This window comes from Crotalus tigris, unplaced genomic scaffold (assembly GCF_016545835.1).
Source record: "Crotalus tigris isolate CLP2741 ecotype Arizona unplaced genomic scaffold, ASM1654583v1 scf7180000024340.7048381, whole genome shotgun sequence".
NCBI classification, from domain to species: domain Eukaryota; kingdom Metazoa; phylum Chordata; class Lepidosauria; order Squamata; family Viperidae; genus Crotalus; species Crotalus tigris.
This window is the reverse complement of record NW_024100510.1, coordinates 2,641,204-2,661,093: the sequence shown is the minus strand read 5'-3', so window position 1 is coordinate 2,661,093 and position 19,890 is coordinate 2,641,204. Positions and strand designations below refer to the sequence as shown.

At 40.3% G+C, this 19,890-nt stretch overlaps 2 protein-coding genes across 4 annotated transcripts in view; one reads left to right on the top strand and one right to left on the bottom strand.

Annotated features, from left to right (window-relative positions):
• Positions 1–19,890, top strand: part of LPAR6 (lysophosphatidic acid receptor 6) — a 38,095-nt gene that overhangs the window by 1,553 nt on the left and 16,652 nt on the right. The window lies entirely within an intron of this gene.
• Positions 3,268–19,890, bottom strand: part of RB1 (RB transcriptional corepressor 1) — an 85,422-nt gene continuing 68,799 nt past the window's right edge. For 2 of the 3 annotated variants that reach the window (XM_039326183.1, XM_039326181.1), the window contains exons 20-27: positions 19,227–19,372; positions 17,910–18,014; positions 16,804–16,917; positions 16,545–16,711; positions 14,854–14,884; positions 7,585–7,727; positions 5,386–5,435; positions 3,268–4,689 (exon numbers count right to left, since the gene is read on the bottom strand). In XM_039326183.1, the coding sequence (XP_039182117.1) occupies positions 4,616–4,689; positions 5,386–5,435; positions 7,585–7,727; positions 14,854–14,884; positions 16,545–16,711; positions 16,804–16,917; positions 17,910–18,014; positions 19,227–19,372 (830 nt within the window). In that variant the 3' untranslated portion in view covers positions 3,268–4,615. The remainder of the gene's footprint in view (positions 4,690–5,385; positions 5,436–7,584; positions 7,728–14,853; positions 14,885–16,544; positions 16,712–16,803; positions 16,918–17,909; positions 18,015–19,226; positions 19,373–19,890) is intronic. The other variant, XM_039326182.1, reaches the window with a different exon arrangement.

Here is a 19,890-nt window from a genome sequence, read left to right as displayed (position 1 = left end):
GCCATTGCAGAAGGTCTCTGTTGAGGGCCTGGGGCTGCAAGGGGTGAGACCCTGCCCACCTACGCGCGCACATGCACACACACACACACACAGACACAAACGTGCCATTGCAGAAGGTCTCTGTTGAGGGCCTGGGGCTGCAAGGGGTGAGACCCTGCCCACCTACGCGCGCACATGCGCACACACACACACACACAGACACAAATGTGCGTCGGTCTGGGAGAGGTGAGCTGAGAGCAACACAAAGGCAACAAAGGGGAGGGGTCAAAATGTGAAGCCTCTGTCCACTGCTGCCTGCCTGTTGCCACCTCTGCCTGGAGCCTCTGACAGTTTTAAAAAATAAAGCAGGGAAAGGAAGGAAGGAAGGGGCAATTCGGTTGGAAATGCCCCAGTTCAAAGGAGAAAGCAATTTTGTGTTCTCTTTTGTCACAAACAGAATTTTGTTGGCAATCCAAGTTAACACTGGTATTCTTGAATTGTGAGCTCTTAGGAAAGTATCCCATCCTTATATGTTGCCAACAGCCATTTCCAGTAGGGAAAACAGAACACAGCAGAGGGGGGAAAAATATTTTCCTTTGCTCTATTTCCAGTCTGAATTAGACCAAGGCAGGCCCTACAGGAGAGCCCTTTTAAGGATTGTGTATTAATAGAAAAGCAGCTAGGCTGCCTCTGTTCCTAAACGGCTAAAGCTGTTGCACATAAAAAATAGAGGAGCTCTATCAACTATCACGGCCATCATTTTGACAGTTTTGTTGTACTGTTAGTGTGGACGCCCCCACTAAATGCAAGCGTAGGATAAACTGAGCCTGGTTTCTCTCAATCTTTTAAGTGGCCACAAACTACTAGCAGTTTGGGCACGTGGTCTCTAAAAGGTTCGCCACCACTGGCTTAAGATTTCACTTTCCTTTCTCCAAGAGTGGTTTCAAGGAGTTATGGAAACATTGCAGTTGAATGATAGGATAAAATATAAAGATATTAAATTGCTGTTTATCTTAGATCTCTGGATTTAGTTAGGGTATGACCTAACTACATTTAAGGGAGATATGAAAAACTGTAGAGTGGGGGAGGAGCAAAGACAAAGGGGTGTAAATTAGAGTTTAGGAAAATAGCTTAATTGAAAGTCTATTGGGTTGTTTCATTGTGATGTAAAAATAAGAATCTGCTCTTCAGCGATTGGGAGGGCAGGGATACAGGAGGAAATTATGATTTTGGTATTTATTTTTTATTATTATTTTTTACTTATTTCAAATTTTGTAGGATTGTTGAAATAGGTTTAAGGGTTTTTTTATATGAACATTACTCTCACTCTACTTAATTTTCTTCCCCCTCAGAGGAAAGTTTTCATGAGTGGGAAATTGGCATTTCAGTTAGCTACGATATGCAACAAGATTTTTAATGAGTGGAATGGATTGTGGTGGCTGTTTTTCTGTTCCCAGAAAAGAAATCCCAGATTTCTTTTCCCATTTTAGGGTCATCTTTTTTTCAGCCCTGGTCTGCCTCCTGTAGTGATAATGTGGAACAATATCACACATTAGTAGTGTGCATTAATATGTAAACACTCCATTTCTAGGAGTTAGAGGAATTTTGCTTCCAGTTTTGCATCAACCACCTGACTGTCGTTACTCAGCCTCCAGGTTTTGCAGAAATGGATCATGACCTCATGAAGAACTTCGTAAGCAAAGCCAGTCGAGTTGGAGCATTTAAAAACTGAAGTAACACTCTTGCCTAATAATGAAGAAAGATAGTTTCAATACCATTACTTGTATTTCTGATGTCATAATAATTTTCTCATAAGCCTAATTTAAAAAGAGCATTATGCATTCTGGCTCCCTATTGTGACAACTGATCTTAGAAATTAAGGAAAAACCAAATTAACAGCTTTCAATAAAAGCTAAGTAAGTAATTAAATTTTGATACAACTAAACTACTTTAAATATATAGGAATAATCTTCCATGCTTCAGGAAAAACCTGTCCACAGATGTCATATCTGCAGACAGTTGTTACAGTATCTTGCAATATGAAAGCAACAGTCTTTCTTACCAATAACGAGAAATATGAGCTTTGGAAAATTAGGAGGGAGGGGGAAGTGAAATTTTGGTAGTGAAAGTGCTGTTAGAAATGGGTCTCCAGCCCACCAAAGCTCAAACTTCTGGAACCCCGCAGCAATTATGAAAGCATTTATTGGAGATTTAATAAATTAAAACTATGCTATGTAGTTTTCTGTCATGCCTTCCCTAAAGCCAGCTTACATATCTACTAGAAATTTCTCCTTTCCCAGCCAAACCAATCTTACAAAAAAGAAAGTGTCCATATAGTTTACTGGAATGCTTAGACAGATAACTGGCTGGTTCATACAGTTGCCTTACTTAAGGTATTTGGGATGCATTACTGATACGTGAATGAAGAACCAGATAGTGAACTCAACAATCAATATTATTTTTAACAATTGGGCAGGCATTGGGTCATTGTTAGAGGCTTTCCTAGTTTTAATTGATTAATAAGCTTAACAATTTCCAAACTGGGATGGTGGCCAGGAGGTTGGGGCAATAGGCTTATAGAGGAAAAATCATGTCTTGCTGTAAAATTGTTCACCTCTCTTGGGCAGAATCTTTTTTCTGGCCAGACCATCCCACAATTGGTAAGGTTAGCAGTTATCTTCTAAAAGACAGCGACATTGGTATCCTTCGCAAAGTGAAAAATACCCCAGTTCATTGATACAAATATTTATTTCTATTAAGAGGTTTTTTACAGTTTAAGAGCAAGTAACAAATTCTAATAGTGGAACAATTGCTGGATATGTAACATTGAAAGCTATAGCTAAATCTGCCTTGACTTTTATATAGTGCTGGTCAAACCTCCAGGGACTCTGCTTGAGGTGTGAGGTTTTGCTCATGAGATAGTGAAGAGTCAGTGGTGAAGACTGTATACAGAATGGCTAGAGCTTCTAAGGATTTAAGTTCTCAAACAGGAGCTTGTGAAGCTCAAGGGGCATGCCTGAGGCAAGAAATAAAAGTCTTGCTGTTGTATTTCCAAACAATCTAATTCTGGAGCAGCTAAAGATACATCATTGTCCCTAGTCTGGATAGAACAATTCAACTGTGTATGGGATAAAGTAATAGTGGGTCATTATTTGGCCACAACCCAAACTTTCAATGAAATAACCTGATTAAAAAAATCCTATTAAGACTATAAGAATGGAGATGATTCTACACATTCCTGTTCTTTTATGATCTTTCTGAAATTTTAAATGAAAATATGAATATATATGCGTTTCTTCATGATATTTTATTGCAAATAAATTCTGATAAAGAGCAAAATAATCATTTGTGGGAAAATTTGTTTACACTAACACAGTCAAAACAATGAGCAGCCTAGATACTGATCTAAAATCTGAAATATAGAAGGTTTTGAATCTGAGGTTAAATAATATATTTAATAAGGTAACATTAAAGTGCTTATTTTCTTATACTTTCTTTCACTTACTGGGAAAGCATACATTCATACGATGTGGAGAATGTGGATTTATTCTGTCAGCCAATTTTCCAGTTTTAAGTTCACTGTATGAAATATATCTGAAAGTTTAATTGCAATTTCATGTTTACTGAATTATAGCTAGCAAGCCAATAAACTAAATTATATCAGGATAAAAGATGTTAAATATAATTTTCATTGTATATTATTAATGATTCTCATTCTCATTCTTATTTTTAAAATTATTTTATTAATCTTTAATGTTTATTAGAATACAGAATATTTCTATGCTCAATTTGTCAAAATACATAGTTATGATAGTTTAGGTTAGCCAACTCTTAATAGTTACTGCTAATAAAATTTCAGAACTTTATTTTCATAGTCTACATTGAGTTTTGCAATCTGACTACTGACTATTACTACTAAAACTAACAGACTAAAGAATGACAGCTACAGAATTGCACTTCTCTGATCATGAGACAGATAAGAGTGTGCACCGTGTAGGTGTTTTGTTGCACAGTCATTGTGGTTTGCTGAAATAATAAAATTCAATCAGGCTGCCAAATTTTCTAATTTGTGTATGAGTTTTAAAATGGAAAAAAAGACAAAATTGTTAGCAAGGTATATGATTTAATAGAGATATCTAATGTTTTGGATCTAGACACCATACTTAAGTGCACTCTCCAGGAAAGTGGGGGGTATCCAGAACTAGTGACTATACCTCACAGTCCAATTGTATAAATTATTGTAGAACTCTGTCCTGCAGGCAGTTCTCTGATATAGTATTGAGTGTTTCTTGGAGGGGGACCTCAAATATATAAATAGTGCATCAAATCTAACATTAAAATGACAATTCTTAACAAAATACTAGTGCATTCTGTAATATTGAACATCGAATATCTAAAAGTAGTTCAATAAAAACTGAAAGGGTAATATAATTCAATAAGGATGCACTAGGAAATCAGTTTTACTTAAAACTAATACATATAAATTAACACTTAAATGGATAATACATATGCTATATTATAGCATAAAACACCGAAAAACATGAAATTCAACTAAATTAAATTAGCTATGCAATATAGGCAAAACAATGTAGTAGAAATCAAAGCTACGGTGCAGATTCTGGATCTCAAGAGCAGTTCACTTCTGTACGGTGTCTGAAGCGTCAGCACCGTCATTCAGTTTCTGGTTTTGTATTCTAGTCCGAGTAGATGCTATAGAAACAAAAACAGTACTGCCTTTTAGTAAATAAACCGAAGACATGTCAGCAGCTAATCTCGGATCTGTGAATTAAAAACAATCCTCATGAAATACAGGCCCCTAGCTTTTCATTAGATCTTGGGGGACTTTGATATTGTTCTTTCAGCAGATTACAATAATGTAAAATTAAAGCAAAATAGCTTTTTAAACTATTTCAAACATGAAATCTCATAAATATTACTGGCTGATCTTTGATTTAAATGTAGCAGTTAGGGATTCATAAAATTGTTCATGCATGAACTGAAAGGTGGCCAAGATAAAATGGGGTTCTTCTCTTTTGGACACAGACCAAAATAGAGATGATTGGGGGTGGGAGAACAGTATGGGAAAACCACGGTTGAGGGATTTCCCGGGGAAGAGGAAAAGTAAAGGTGCTGGGAAGCTAAAGGGCAGACCAGATGATATTAAAGGTTGATTAGAATCCAAATGGTAATTAGCTGCACAGAGACTCCTTTTGCATGAGGCATTTAAATAGTGACTAGCTGACCTTGTTGGATTATATAGCACATTGTTTTACTTGCTTGGGAACCACTATCCCCAAAGCCCAGTAAACACATGGCACTAGTGAGGAACTTGCCCATTGTTTATAAGACCACCTCAACTGTCCCCTATAATAATTTATAATTATTCTCATGCTGTACAAAACTTACTCATTTCTGCAAGCTTTTGTTGGAATTTTGACTCTCCAGAAAGATGTTCCCTGTAGATAGAAGGAGGGGAGATAAATTCTACATTTTATACAGTTCAAAGTGTGTTGCACATAACTTGTGACTCCAAACCAGGGGCAGGCAATTAATTTTATCAAAGGGCTACATGAGTTTGTGGAATTGTTATGGAAGGCTGTTGCCCCACCACCATTCCCGCCCCACCACCACTGTGGACCAGACTGGGACCATCTGCAGACCGGATGTGCCTGTGGGCCATAAAATGCCCAGGTCTATTCTAGACACCTCTAGTCAGCAAATGGCAATTCACATTGGAATACCTACAGTAACCAAATGGAATAATTCTTCTTCAAATGCAGATCTGCTATATGTAGAAAATTTGAATGAATAAAAAAAATGTTATCTTGTTCTGCTTGGGGAACATGCCTTCCCTATGCAAGACTGTACTTTCATTTTTATATAATCCTGACTGTAAAACGTAAAATTCAAATTTCATTTTTGTTCAAAAATAAACACAGAATTTCAGTTTCATCACAACAGCGCTATTTCAGATATTCTCTGCCAACATTAACTGATATAACTAAAGTAGATCTAACACTATGTCTAACTAAGTTACTATTATTACTAAGTTGCTAAGAGCAACATTTTTGAAGTCAGGAACCAGCAAACAAAAAGTGGTATATGTAAATGCAGAAAACAATTCAAGAACTAGTCTGTAGAGCTGGAAAGTTCTCTGTTTTGAGGTTAAGAAAACCACCAAAGCCCAGCAGGCAGAACCACCGGGGAGGGGAGGGTGAAACGGTTAAGAGAGATATCCGTTTAACAGTCTTCAATTTCCATTTTTAGCTTCTTTCTGCATACTGTTTTTACTAAAAATAAAATTTGAAGAAATCACAAGGAAACAATTTAGGGACCAGCTAGAAAAAAGGGGATGCCCACTGAATTGGGCAGCATATCATCTATAGCAGGCATGTCCAAGCCACGGGCCACATGCAGCCCTGGACAGCTAGTAATATGGCCCAAGATTTTATAAAAAATATTTTAAAATAAAGCAAATTTGTTACTTATATACATACAAAAGAAAACCAAGGTAGTACCAATAGTAATATGTCCCTTTGTGCAATCCCAAGACAACTGGAGCACCACCTGAACACCATCAGTATTGACAAACTCACCATCAATCAATTGGAAAAGGCAGCTTTACTCAAACAGCTGATGATACCTCTAACACCATGAAACATCAACATCTTCCTATCCCAGGCTGCTGGGAAAGACTCAATAGTAGATAAAAATGCCAAATCCAGTCTGAACATTTGGCTGACTGTGCAATGAACCATTTATACGGGGCCCAGGACAATTCCCCTTTACTCAGTGAAGCCCAGGAAAGCCAAATGTTGGACATACTTGGTCTATAGCAACACTATGCTAGTGGTATAAATTACATTATTTATACCCCTCTGATATCAATATACAAATAGAATAAATGATGCCAATAACACAGGGAAATTTGTCCACTGCATCCAAGCAGACTAACCTGAGGTTTTTCTGTATAAATATATAACAAATATCCAATGTCCATTTTCTACATCATGTCAACCTAAATGTGTCAACCCAGTTGAAATCAATCCTGGGGATGTCACATTGCTTAGTACAAAGATGTGTGGGACAAAATTTGCCTGTCCTCATGCTTGGGTGTGCCAAAAGACAGACTTCAGGTAGGCTAGGACAAATAGCATTAACTAATAAAATAACCCATTTATAAAATCAAAAGATTCCCCCATTTACATATCCCGACCATTCTCTTAAATACAAATCATTGCAATACAATGAAATGCAGAGATATACAGGTGCATTGCCTTTTGTCCTTCCATCATAAATAGCAAAAAAAAAAAAAAAAAAAAAAAAGAGTGAAAGGAAATTGAACGGAGAAGGAATCAATTCTGAATGAAAAACTAAAGTTGATTATATTTAGTTCACATGTAAATTTAATGAAAATTTAATTAAATTAAAATGCCTTTTTTTACCCCAATCTCATTAAAAGTTACAATTATACATTTCTGCCGTAAACTGGATAACAGAGATGGGTTTCCACATACTAAGCCGAAACTCTACGTGAATGAACCAAGATACTGAGTTGGGGCCACTAATTCAGACTTGCATTATTTTATTCAGAAATCAGCTCACCTTCCATCAGCTTCATCCTGACCTTCAATATCAAAACGCAATCTCTTCAAAGGCTTAGGAGGGGTGCTTAGTTCAGCGCTCCGTTTGAGATGACGATCACTGTTACATACCATCTTGTTTATCTTTTGAAACTTTTCAGAACTCTAGAAATAAAGGAAGATAAATTAAAAAGATAATTTGTTTTTACATATGGTTGGATAAGTATTAGGTGCAATTCCTTTAAGAGAAAATATGAAGGGGCCTTTAAAACAAACTGATAGCATATTCCAAGCCTCTACGCATGCTGTTGTTCAGAATGTCAAGCAACCGAGAGTAATAGCTTTATAATTTTTTGGGGTGTCCCTGGCAGAAAGAAGGAATTAATTTCAATCAATAGGTGGAACAACTTGCCTCCAGAAGTTGTGGGTGCTCCAACACTCAAGGTTTTTAAGAGATTGGACCACCATTTGTCTGAAATGGTATAGGGTTTCCTGCTTGAGCAGGAAGTTGAAGACCTCCAAGGTCTTCCTCCTGGCCCAAACAAATCTTGCTCTGCTCTGTTGTGTTAGCACTACAGTAGTGGCCAAAATTGTGGAAATCTTTTGGGAAAAGTGTACAGTAGAAATGCCACCTTTGGTTAAGTTTCCACCAATTTTTCTTCTAATTTCTTTATAACTGTAGCCTTGTTCACTTAATAATACTATTTTACATTGCTTTCTGGGCAACTAGTCAACTCTTGCACCATTACTTTAATTTTATTACGTTTTACAAGTTCACTAAATGAAAGAGAAAAAAACCGCAACCAACTTGATAGCAATCACATAACACACTGACAAATGTCCTCCTCTCAGCTTCAATACGTGACTTCAATAACTGAATCCTACTGTGATCTGGCTGGCTCATTGCCAAAACAAGATGACATCTGATTGGCTCTCTAAACATTCATGCTCATTGACTACAATCAGATGAAGGAAAGCTATGTGATATCAACCTAAGCAAGTTGTGCTTCCTTTTTCTGGTTATTTGGCTATAACTTTTCATAGAATACAGTACAGATAATTGAACAAACCTTATTGCATTACATTCTTAATTAAATCTTTCCATTGATATATAATTTTATGGTATTACTCCATTGTTAGCCATCAAACCTCAAAAATATACTTTCCCCAAAAGATTTCCACAATTTTGGCCACTACTGTAGAAAGCTGAAGCTTGGCATTGATTTCCCCAAAAAGGGCTCTTTCTGGCTGTATCTTGGAAGCGGGTTGGGAGCTGCTGGGCTTAAAGAAATGGCATTTTTTTTTATTTCTTTCTGGACAATCACTGAAGATCACATAATATATATATATGCATGTGCATGAGGGTGTATGCATGGTCTTTTTCTGTTTGGATCAAGGAGCAGATAACAAGAAAAGCAAATGTTATATCTGTCTCAAAATGGGGGGGGGGGGAGAGAGAAAGATCCAGAATCCTAAAGTCTGGCCAGTCTGCTACTGAAACCAGGGAAGATTCTAGGATGGAGTATAATGTGATTGATCTCTAAGCATCCAAAAACAACGGAGAAATTAAAAGAAACCAGGATGGTGCTTTTAAGATTGTACAAATTAATGATGTATCCTGTTTTGAACAGATAATTCTGTTAAGAGATTTGGGAAATGTAGATGCATCTTGATTTCAATAAAAGATTTGACAAAGCACCCCATTCCATTCTGATTATCACACTTGTTCAATGTTGGCAATTAAATGGAAACCTAAAATCTTGATAATCTCTGAATCATAATTCAAAGTTTTATCAATGGATGTTGTAATGCAACAACCACAAATGCAACCCAAAATATGGATCAGATATGATACCTTCACCATAATGGAAAAGGATCAATTAGAGAATACCCACAAAACCATCAACATCTTCAAAGGAATCCAATTCATCAGGGAAAAAGGAAACAGCAACTCACTATCCTTCCTAGATATCCTGACCAACAGAGATTATGATGGTGAATTAGAAACACAAGTTACCGAAAAACCAATCAAGTGCTCGCTACCAAAGTAATAACCCAACTTCCCACAAGAGAAACTGTGTAAAAATATTCAGACAATCATAAATACATTGCAGCAATCCTGAACAGCAGAAAAAGGAAACAGATCATCTGCACATCTTCCAACAAAATGGATATCCCTACAATTTCATCATAAAGTGCCTCACCACTCATATAGCACAGGGGTGTCAAACTCAATTTCATTGAGGGCCGCATCAGCATTGTGGTTGCCCTCAGGGGGCTGGGTAGGTGTGGCTAGCATGGGCGTGGCCTACTGAGTGGGCACAGCCAGCTCAACATCACTCGCTTCAGGGGCGCCTGTGCAGGCCTGGGACAGATCCAAGGGTCTCCGGTAGAGGAGGGTGGGGCCGGGGTGAGTGCCGGGACATGGTCCACTGGAGGAGCTTTGTCTCTCTGAGGCCGTGGGGGGGAGGGGCGGACGGTGGCATGGCCACCCCAGAGTCTTGGGCAGCAGCCCATGAGTTCAGGGACTCCGCAGCCCAGCCTAGCCTAGCCCTACTTCCCCAAGGGGGTGCCCAGCTGTGCTTACCTTCTCCTTGAGGCTGCTGCTGCTGTGCTCGCTCTCCTTGGCCAAGCTGCTCATAGTGTTACGGGAGAGCAAAATGTGTGGGTCAGAGGGAGGCGAGGAGATCCGGCTTTGTAACCAAAGCATCCTCAGTGATAGGATGGGAGACCACCAGGAGAGGTCAGGAAGAGGGGACAAGGGGATGGTGAAAGAGCAGCAGGGCTGTTCGTGGCCAAGTGCTAAGGCAGGACTTCCCCCAGACCCTTTCTCCCTCTTATTATAATTATTTTCCTTCCTTCCTTTCTTTTCCCCCTTTCTTCTTTTTCCTTCCCTCTTCATTCTCCTTTCCTTCTTCCTTCCCCTCTTTCCTTCTTTTTGTTTGTCTTTCCTCTTTCCCTTTCTCCTTTCCTGTTCCTTTGCCTTCTCATCTCTTTCCTTCCTCCGCGCTCAGGAAGGGGTGATGGGAGGGGGAGAGATTGCCCACGTGGGCGTGCGGGAGCTGTCCCGGTGAAAGAAAAGCGAGGCTGGAGGTGCTGGTAGGAGGGGTGGTGGCACTGATCTACAACCTGGTTGCGTCCATCAAAGCCAGAATGCGCTCCACAGGGCAGCCCTACCCAGCCTCCTGGGCACATGTGCATGCAAGCAGAGTCCAGCGTCCCTGCTGGCTGTCTTGCCCCGCAGGCTTACTTCACCCAGGAGACCGGCACTGGACATCTCCTGTGCGCACACCCGGGAGGCAGGACAGAGGCGGCGGGGCAGCTCCCTGCTGATTCCAGGGCTGCTCCGTGGAACCTTCGTTCCTTTCTTCCTTCTCTCCTTCGCATCCCTTTACTTCCTCTGCACTCAGGAAGGGGTAATGGGAAAGAGAGGGAGAGATTGCCAGCGCTGCCATGCTGCCCAGTCCATCAAAGCCAAAATGCGCTCAGCCTTAGCCCTGGAACCAGCAAGGGGCTGCCCTGCCGCCTCTGTCCTGCCCCCCCCCCGGTGTGAGCACAGGAGATGGCCAGTGCCGGCGTCCTGGGTGAAGTCAGCCTGCGGGGCAAGACAGCCAGCAGAGACGCTGGACTCCACTTGCCCATGCGCCCAAGAGATAGAGCGGGGCTACCCCATGGAGCGCATTCTGGCTTTGATGACACAGCCAGGTTGTAGATCAGCACGGACCCCCTCTCACCAGCATCTCCAGCCTCGCAGCCATGAGGCTTTTCTTTCACCGGGACAGCCCCCGCTCGCCCACGTGGGATAGCAAGACCAATGGCAACATGGCACCACTGGCAATCTCTCCCCCTCCCATCATCCCTTCCTGAGCGCAGAGGAAGGAAAGAGAAGAGAAGGAAGGAAGAAAGGAACAGAGGTTCCACGGAGCAGCCCTGGAATCAGCAAGGAGCTACCCACCGCCTCTGCCCTGCCCCCAGATGTGCGCAAAGGAGACAACCAGCACCGGCATCCTGGGTGAAGTCAGCCTGCAGGGCAAGACAGCCAGCAGGGATGCTGGACTTTGCGCACGCGCCCAAGGGGCAGAGCGGGGCTGCCCCGTGGATCTAAGGCTCAGCACATTCTGGCTTTGATGGACACAACCAGGTTGTAGATCAGTGCCCGAGATGCAGCGGGCCAGTCCTTCGCTGTTTCAAGAGCAGGTCCCTGGGCCGGATGGAATCACATATCGAGCCGGACCCGGCTTGCGGACCTTGTGTTTGACATGTCTGATATAGCACAACTAACACAAGCCATAAAAAGATGAACATTGCCATATATCAAAAACATCTCAGAAACCATCAATACAACTATTTTCCACAACTATGTGGAAAGTATGGCACACAACTAAGCCCTCTAAAACAGTGGTTCTCAACCTTTTTAATGCTGCGACCCCCAACCGGTCGTAAGTTGAGGACTACTCAACCGGTCGTAAGTCGAGGATTACTCAACTGGTGCAGCACCGTTTGCAGAATCTGACTTTTGGCAGGCTCAGCAGGGCAGAGACAGCCTGGACAATTCCTATTGGCTTTTGAAAGCCAATAGAATTAGACTCTATTCAAGAGAGTCTATTCTATTGGCTTTCAAAAGCCAATAGAATAAAAGGGAATAGCACAGCTAAGGAAAGGGGGGAAAAAAATGGCGGACTGCGTTGTTTGGCGACCCCCGTGAAATGGTCATTTGACCCCAAATGGGGTCCCGACCCACAGGTTGAGAACCACTGCTCTAAAACAACCTAAGTAAACAAAAGATCCAGCAGCTGCAGAAGAAAAAACAGAAGTCATTTATAACATACAGCAGTGGTCCATCTTTGCGACTTGGCAGCCTGGCTTGGGGGGGGGGGAGAGGGGAACCAGGCCGTGGGAGTGGCAGGCCAGCATGCAGGGATGCACACACAACTCAGTTTGTGCAAGCAGCGGGCCAGTGCACAGGCGCATGCACACAGCTCGACTGCAAATTGAGCTGCACGTGCATGCACATATCCACCGGCCCACCGCTCAAATGAGTTGAGCTGCATGTATGGATAGCCTCTCGTGCAGCCTGGTTCTGAATAGGCTATAGTCTGGTAGTGGCCCGGGGGCTGGAGACCCCTGACATAGAGTGTAAAGATTACAATAGCCACTATGTAGGACAGACAGGAAGAGCCTAGCAGAACAGAACTATGAACACCAACTAGCACTCAGAAGACATGATGGAAACTCTTAAATTTCACAACATATGAACAGACTTAACCATGGTTTCAATGGTAAACTGTGACCATCCTAGACCAAGTCAAATGCAAAAAACACTGGATAATTCCTGAAAAACTGGCCATCAATAGACACATAGACATAAACAACATCTACATATCATGCAAAAGAGACAATCAACAAGCCAAAAAGGGAATGAAAACAACCAAAGCATCCTCAACAGCAATCAACACCAAAATGAGCATAGATTAACACCAAGATTAACATCAGACCAACAATCAAAAGTATAGAATACCCCATTCCAGAAACTGCCAAACAAGCTAATAGTAAACAGCCCAACCAAAGAACCTCCAAAACACTTGACAGGACAAGCCACAAGAATACAAACTGAGAGTAAACCCCATTCCTCACTAGTACTGATGTTACCTAGTTTGGGTAATGAACGAAAGCAACCAAGCTCAGAGAACATCAAGAACCCTTCATTTCAATGCTGAACTACAAATATTCTCCTTTACTGACATGCACTTTGATGCCCACAAAATATTTTGGGTGCAATTCCTATGGAAGTGAACTGACATTGCTAATGTGGGAAGTTGTCATCCCTCTGAAGTAAGCAAGATGAAGAAACGGAAGCAGCAGGGATTCCAGGAATGCCCTTTACTGTTGCAGTGTAGGATAACCACAACCTGGAAAGTCTGCCAAGGGGTTCTCTTTGCCTTATTTCATATTAAAATAAAACCCGAGACAGTATTATCTTGTGTTTCTTTCTCATCCTTTCCACATTCTCAGGACAATTTCTATTTTCCCTTCCCCAAAGCCAGATCTACAATCTTTTGGAGAACCATTACCAATGGTTCTGTGTGAACCAGTGGTGGGATTCAAATATGTGAACCGGTTCTCTGTGTGGATGCTGCTTCTGGAAGTCGATTCTGGGCCTGGGCAACAAAAAATTAGCTACCGGTTCTGCTGAACTGGTGCAAACTGGCTGAATCTCACCACTGGTGTGAACTCTTTTCCTACTATCTGTTTGTTCCTTACTAATAGGTGGAAATAAAACATATCTGGTAATTTTGGAACAGAAAAGCAGCCAAGATAAAACCTAGTATCATGGCCCCATCGGAGTCCAGTTCGGAGGAGAAGTTGGAACCGGGAGCATCTGATGGGGAAGGTCTGTCTCCTTTGGAATGTTTGGATACATTCAGGGGCTGAGGACGATGCTGTCCCAGGACCCTCAGGCATGGGGGGGGGTGTCAACTGGACGGAGAGCTGCCTGTCCTCACAGACATAGGGGAGGATTGGATGCAGACAGGCAGTGGAGCTGAGAGGCAGCAAATCCTTTCTGATGAGGAACAGCTGCCCCCCCCCCTTACTCGACCCAAGGTACGGAGAGAAGAGTATAGGCAACCTCAGAGAAGGACTGCAAGGCTAGTCAGGAGAAGCTCTCCCCACCCTTCCTCACAAGGAACACGTGGAGTATATTGACTTAAGGAGAAGCTGTGGGAAGTTAGCTTTGCCAGGAACAATTCTTTATTTTGGTTTACACACACACACCCCGGCCTTGACTCATGCTTTTTGCCTTGCCTTGCCTTGAAGACTGCCTTATGCCTTTTGCCTTGTCTTTCGAACTGTCTTTTGTCTCATGCCTTGATTTTGCCTTGTGAACTACAGTTTGCCTTGTGGACTCAATTAGCCAAGTGGACTGGACTTGGGACCCTGGACCTCACCCTGTCAGCGTGCTCCTACTCTGTGGACTTTCTTTGTTATATATGGGCTGTTGTTTGGGGGTGGCTACCTTCAGGTTAGCGTGGGATGGAGCCTTACCAGTCATCAGAGGGCTGTTTGTTGGAACATTTACTCAGGGCAATACAGGACTCTCTAGAAGCCTGCCTTATCTTGAGCACCTGGATGATAACACCTCGAGCCTTGTTTTTTTCTTCCAGTGTCAACTATGACTTCAGTTACTTTACATCAGAAAATATTAGGAGAAACATAAAATCTCAGTTGTATGGAAAGCAAACCTCAATACGTTTTTTTTAATTTAAATAATTACTCAGAACAGGAAACTTACCCCAAAGGATTCACCAATTGAAACCAATATTCTGAAGACAAAGATAAAAAAAAATCATTTAATCTTTTTTCTAGAAAAGAAGTTTGAGACTACACACAAGACATAGACATAAAAGCTATATTAATATAAAGCAGTTTATACAATATTGTCCAGTTGTATTATTATATAAATACTACTATCTATTTATTAATTTCCAATGCCACAATAGGACCCATTTTATGAAGACAGAAAAGGCAAAAAAGAAATATTTTAAAAATATTCTAAATTATTCTAAAAATATTCCAAAAAGCCCATCCAGAAATTATTCAAACATTTCCCTGGATAAATTAAGCTGGATTTGGTGTTTGCCTCCCTTTTTGGAGATTCATAAAGCTAAACTTTGAGTTTTATTGATCCAAAAAAATTTAGAATGAATCATGATGAACAATACCTTAAAGTATTTTTCAGCTTCAGATAGAACAGATGGTTTCTCTGACAATAAATCTAAAATAATTCTACATACCCAATTCATATTCATAAAGTATGCCCTTTAGAAATATCTCTATCTAAGATGTTTTTTCTTTCTAATAATAATCAGAAAAACACATGGACATTCTGTGAAACAGTCTTCTCATTCACGTTTTGCCACACATGTATCGGTAGTTTCTAGGGTAGTGTTCAGGCCTCCACCAAATTTTACTAGAAGGAGACTTCGTGAATGTCCATCAATTTAAAGATCCTTTAAAATAAGCTTCCCTGGTCAGTCAGTGTGCTTATCTGCCAGAATGCCCTAAAACCTGTCCAGAAGCAGCCAGCTTAAACTGGGCGGGAAGTGCTTGCTCATTTACACAACTTGTGCTTCTGTGTGTGCCTACAGAGAGGGGAAGGGCAGATTCCCTTTCAAACAACAGTTCCATCTCCTTTGCTCCATCTCTTGCCCTAAAGTTTCTCTAGCCCTTGTCCATATTAGTGTTAGGACAGAGCAGCTCTGTTTTTAGTTTCTTTGGGGCAGGCACTCTTTCAGCCCAGTGTTAATGTGTTTCTGTAAGCACCATTTTTCACTGCTCTCAGATTTTGATTTTTTTAGCATATTTCCAGAAAAATCTTTTATTTTATAATAAAATAATATGGGTAGAAACAGCAGCAAAACAAGGAAACTAGATCCCCAACTGATTAAGAAAAGGGCGCTGCTGCTCACATCAGCAATTGAGACCAGCTGCATGAATGTCAGAGTGGCAAAATAGCCATTTCTAGCAAACAGCAGGAATGGCAGTAAGCAGACCAAGGGGTGAACAGAGAGAGAGGAGGATAGAACTGACCATCCTTCCAATGAACTATTTGAATCTATGGTTCCCTTGGCCTCATCAGAAATGCCCCAAAGACAGCTCAAGATGAAAGTCCACATGACTTTCCACTAACAAATGCATTAAAGTCCAAGAAACTAGGAATGCTTTTTTGACATCAGACTGTATAATTCACATTACATCCAGAGTGTCTATACAGAATATATAAAGAATCTGAGAGCAAGGTTTCTTTGGGGGGGGGTGAGGGTGTGCAGATTGTACAAACAACTTTTTAAGCCTAATCAAATAGATATTTCCTGTAATGGAAGAATAGCAGAAGATGATCACTTCTATTAAAACTGAAAAATATCTATCCAGCTTAAAGGAATAATTTATTGATTTAGTTGCTTAAAGGAATAATTTACTAACCTTGTTCTGGGTGTCATTTTTGTGGGTGACAATAGCCCTTCAGAAAATTTGCTGGGATTCTTCAAAGGTGAGACATAGATATTATTTCCAGCAGAAACACGTAAAGGAGAATTAGAAAACTTATAAGGGCTCTGTAGAATGTGAGGAATGGGTGTTAATGTTGGAGGCTGGAAGACGAAATTTTAAATTAGCGCTATGGGGATTTGTCAATTTTTATTGAGAAATAGTCATTAGAGGATATAGACGCATAATTACTTACCCTATTGGAAGCATATTGCAAAATATTAGTTTTCAGTCTTTGCATAAATACCATGTTGTAGAAGACTATAATGGAATCGTATTGTCCTTCCCTGATTAAAACACACTTGAATGTCTAGATGGAATTGATGAGAAAGTTAAGCATCAGCCATCTATTCCAGTAGCTATATCTGTTTGTGACATCTTAATTTGTAAGGCTTTTCCTTCTTTGGAAAATTCTTATGTTCACCCTCCCTCCCCCATCTTATCAAAGTTAGTTGCCTTAATCTGAGAAAATGTTTGGATGAATTAATCAGTGAATTTCACCTTTTTTTGAGTAATCCTTTTCAAATGTTTTAGACATGTGGTATACTGAATACAGTAAAATGCGAGGGAACTATTTTTAAGTGGCATCTCATGCTTGGATATAGTGATATACTAATTAATTGTGGCATTGTGCATAGTTTTTAACCACATATTCATTTGGAATTTTGAGAACATGTGGCATTCTTGAAAAATGGCTAATCTGGCAAATATTGCTGATTGCTAGCAAAAATCAAGTAAGATTGTTTCGTACCACAACTGCTAGAAGATGTCACAAATCAGTGATGTCTAGAACAGAGGTCACCAACCTTTCTTGGTTGGCGGACCAGAGGAAAGGGACAAGGAAGCATTTTATACGTGTGCGTGTGCGCATGCATGGGGCCATGAGCACACATGTGACACAAATGGGGCAGGGCTAGTGCCCACGTGATACTCGCCAGCCCTGCCTCATTCTTGCAAGGCGCAGCGTCCCGTTTTCATGCCCTGAGGTGCAGCAGCATCCTGTTTTCACACACCATGGTGCAGTGGCGTCCTGTTTTTGCGCCTTGAGGCACGGCAGTGGCTCATTTTTGAACCCTGCAGTGTGGCGGCGTCCCGTTTTCAGCATCCTGTTTTCGCAGCCGCAGCGCTAGCATAAGTGGGGGTGTGTGCACACAAATGTGCATGCACTGGCCAGCCTGTCCCGCAGCCCAGTGGCTACAGATTGGGGACCCTTGGTCTAGAAGCTTGTGGTTGCTTACCATTGTTGCAAACATACTCAGGATAACAGTTTTAATGAAAATAATGCTAAAAAGTGTCCCATACCTCTTGATTTGCATTGTTGAGATCCTTGTATGCTGTCACAATCGTTTTAAACCTGAGATCAATATTCTTCACCTTACATATGCCATACATAGAACACATCATAATCTGTTGAAATGCAGAGAGGAACCATCACAACTCATCATTAAAGAAAGTTCAGCCCAGGCTTTTCAGGAATGGAAAAAGCTTTGAGAACTTAGCTTTTGGAGCACTAATTTTATTTTTAAAATATGTAAAGTTTATTTAAACAACTGAAATAACAAACATAACAAGATAATAAAACTATAAGAAATAATAAAACTATGTAATATTAAATAACATTTTAACAAAAAAACAAAATCCTTTAAACATTGTACTCCAAAATAATTGGGGCACCAGCTTGAGAAAGGTTAATGTAGATGTTTAACATGAGAAATACTGTAGATATGGATTACCATTTATATCCCAACCTTGGGAATGAAAGTGAATCCTTTACTTCTTAAAGTTACCACTCTAAATAGGGATTTCAATGACAAATAGGAATATAATGGACTCATACTCCCTCTATCCCTCTAATCTTGTTTTACCATTTGTGTGTTACTATTTACTTCTCACATACTTTGGACACATCATACAGGGGAATTCACTGAAGAAAGCAATTATGCTTGGAAGAGTTAGCAATAAAAGGAAACCTGGCTGTCAAAGAATATGGTGGCTGGACACCATCAAAGCAGCTCCAGAGCACAGAAAAGCTCAAAACAGTCCAAGACTGAAAGATGTGGAGAGACCAGGCCCATAGAACTATCAAGGGTTGGACACAACTGAATGGATAACGTTATCATTTGTTTGCTTGCCTATCATCAAGTTTCTGACATACCTAAGGTAAGGTAAGCTAAGGTGTAAAATTATTCATTAATGCACCAGAGGGCAGGACAAGAAACAATGGTTGGAAACTGACCAAATAGAGAAGCAACCTGGAATTAAGGAGAAACTTCCCAACAATGAGGACAATTAACCAGTGGAACAGCTTGCCTCCAGAAATCGTGAGCACTCCATCACTGGAGATTTTTAAGAGGGTAGACAGTCACTTGTCTGAGATGGTATAGGTTCTCCTGCTTGAGCAGGGTGCTGGACTAGAAGACCTCCAAAGTCCCTTCCAGCTCTATTCTGTTCTGTTCTGTTCTGTTCTGTTCTATTCTATTCTATTCTATTCTATTCTATTCTATTCTAATTCTAATTCTAATTCTAATTCTATTCTATTCTATTGCCATTGTTTTAGCATGGAAAATCTAAATTAAAAAGGTAACATAGTAAATAAGCCCATCCAGTCAGATATATTACCTGGTCTAAGTGTCTGTCTTTCATCAGTTCATATTCATTTTGCAGTGTGTGATGAAAAAGGGTCCATATCAAATGTTCAAGTTCAGGATGGTCAGGCAGAAGACGCAAACATAGGCTATTTAATCGTCTATAAGCCAAGCAGTACACTGGAGGAGAGATTTGTTTATAAATTACAAACAAGGTCAAATCAATGTTTATGTGTATGTTTATATTTATAGAGACACAGGGAAATAATGTAATGTAACGTACAGAATATATTTACGAATTTACTCCAGGAATGTAACAAGATGTAGTGTTATTTTAATCACAGCAAAATTATATTAGCCTGTACAAAATCAGCATATTTATTGAGAGAGAGTGTCACTTTTGAGAATGGTATAGAAACTCTTCTTTTCTAATAACTGCTGTGATTTCAACAGAAGCATTTTTAGTAATCTGAAATCAGTGCTTGAATTTGTAGAAATATATTAGGAATTAGTAATATGTAAGTTTTATATTTTTCTTTTAATTTGGTAAACTCTACATGTAATAAAATTCTGTGACTCATATGTCATGGACAAATAATTACAGAAGATATCAAGAAATGCATTAAAATGTTTAAGAAATATAGATAATTTACATAATGCTGCAATTAAAATATACTTTAGGACTATTTTTAAAGTGC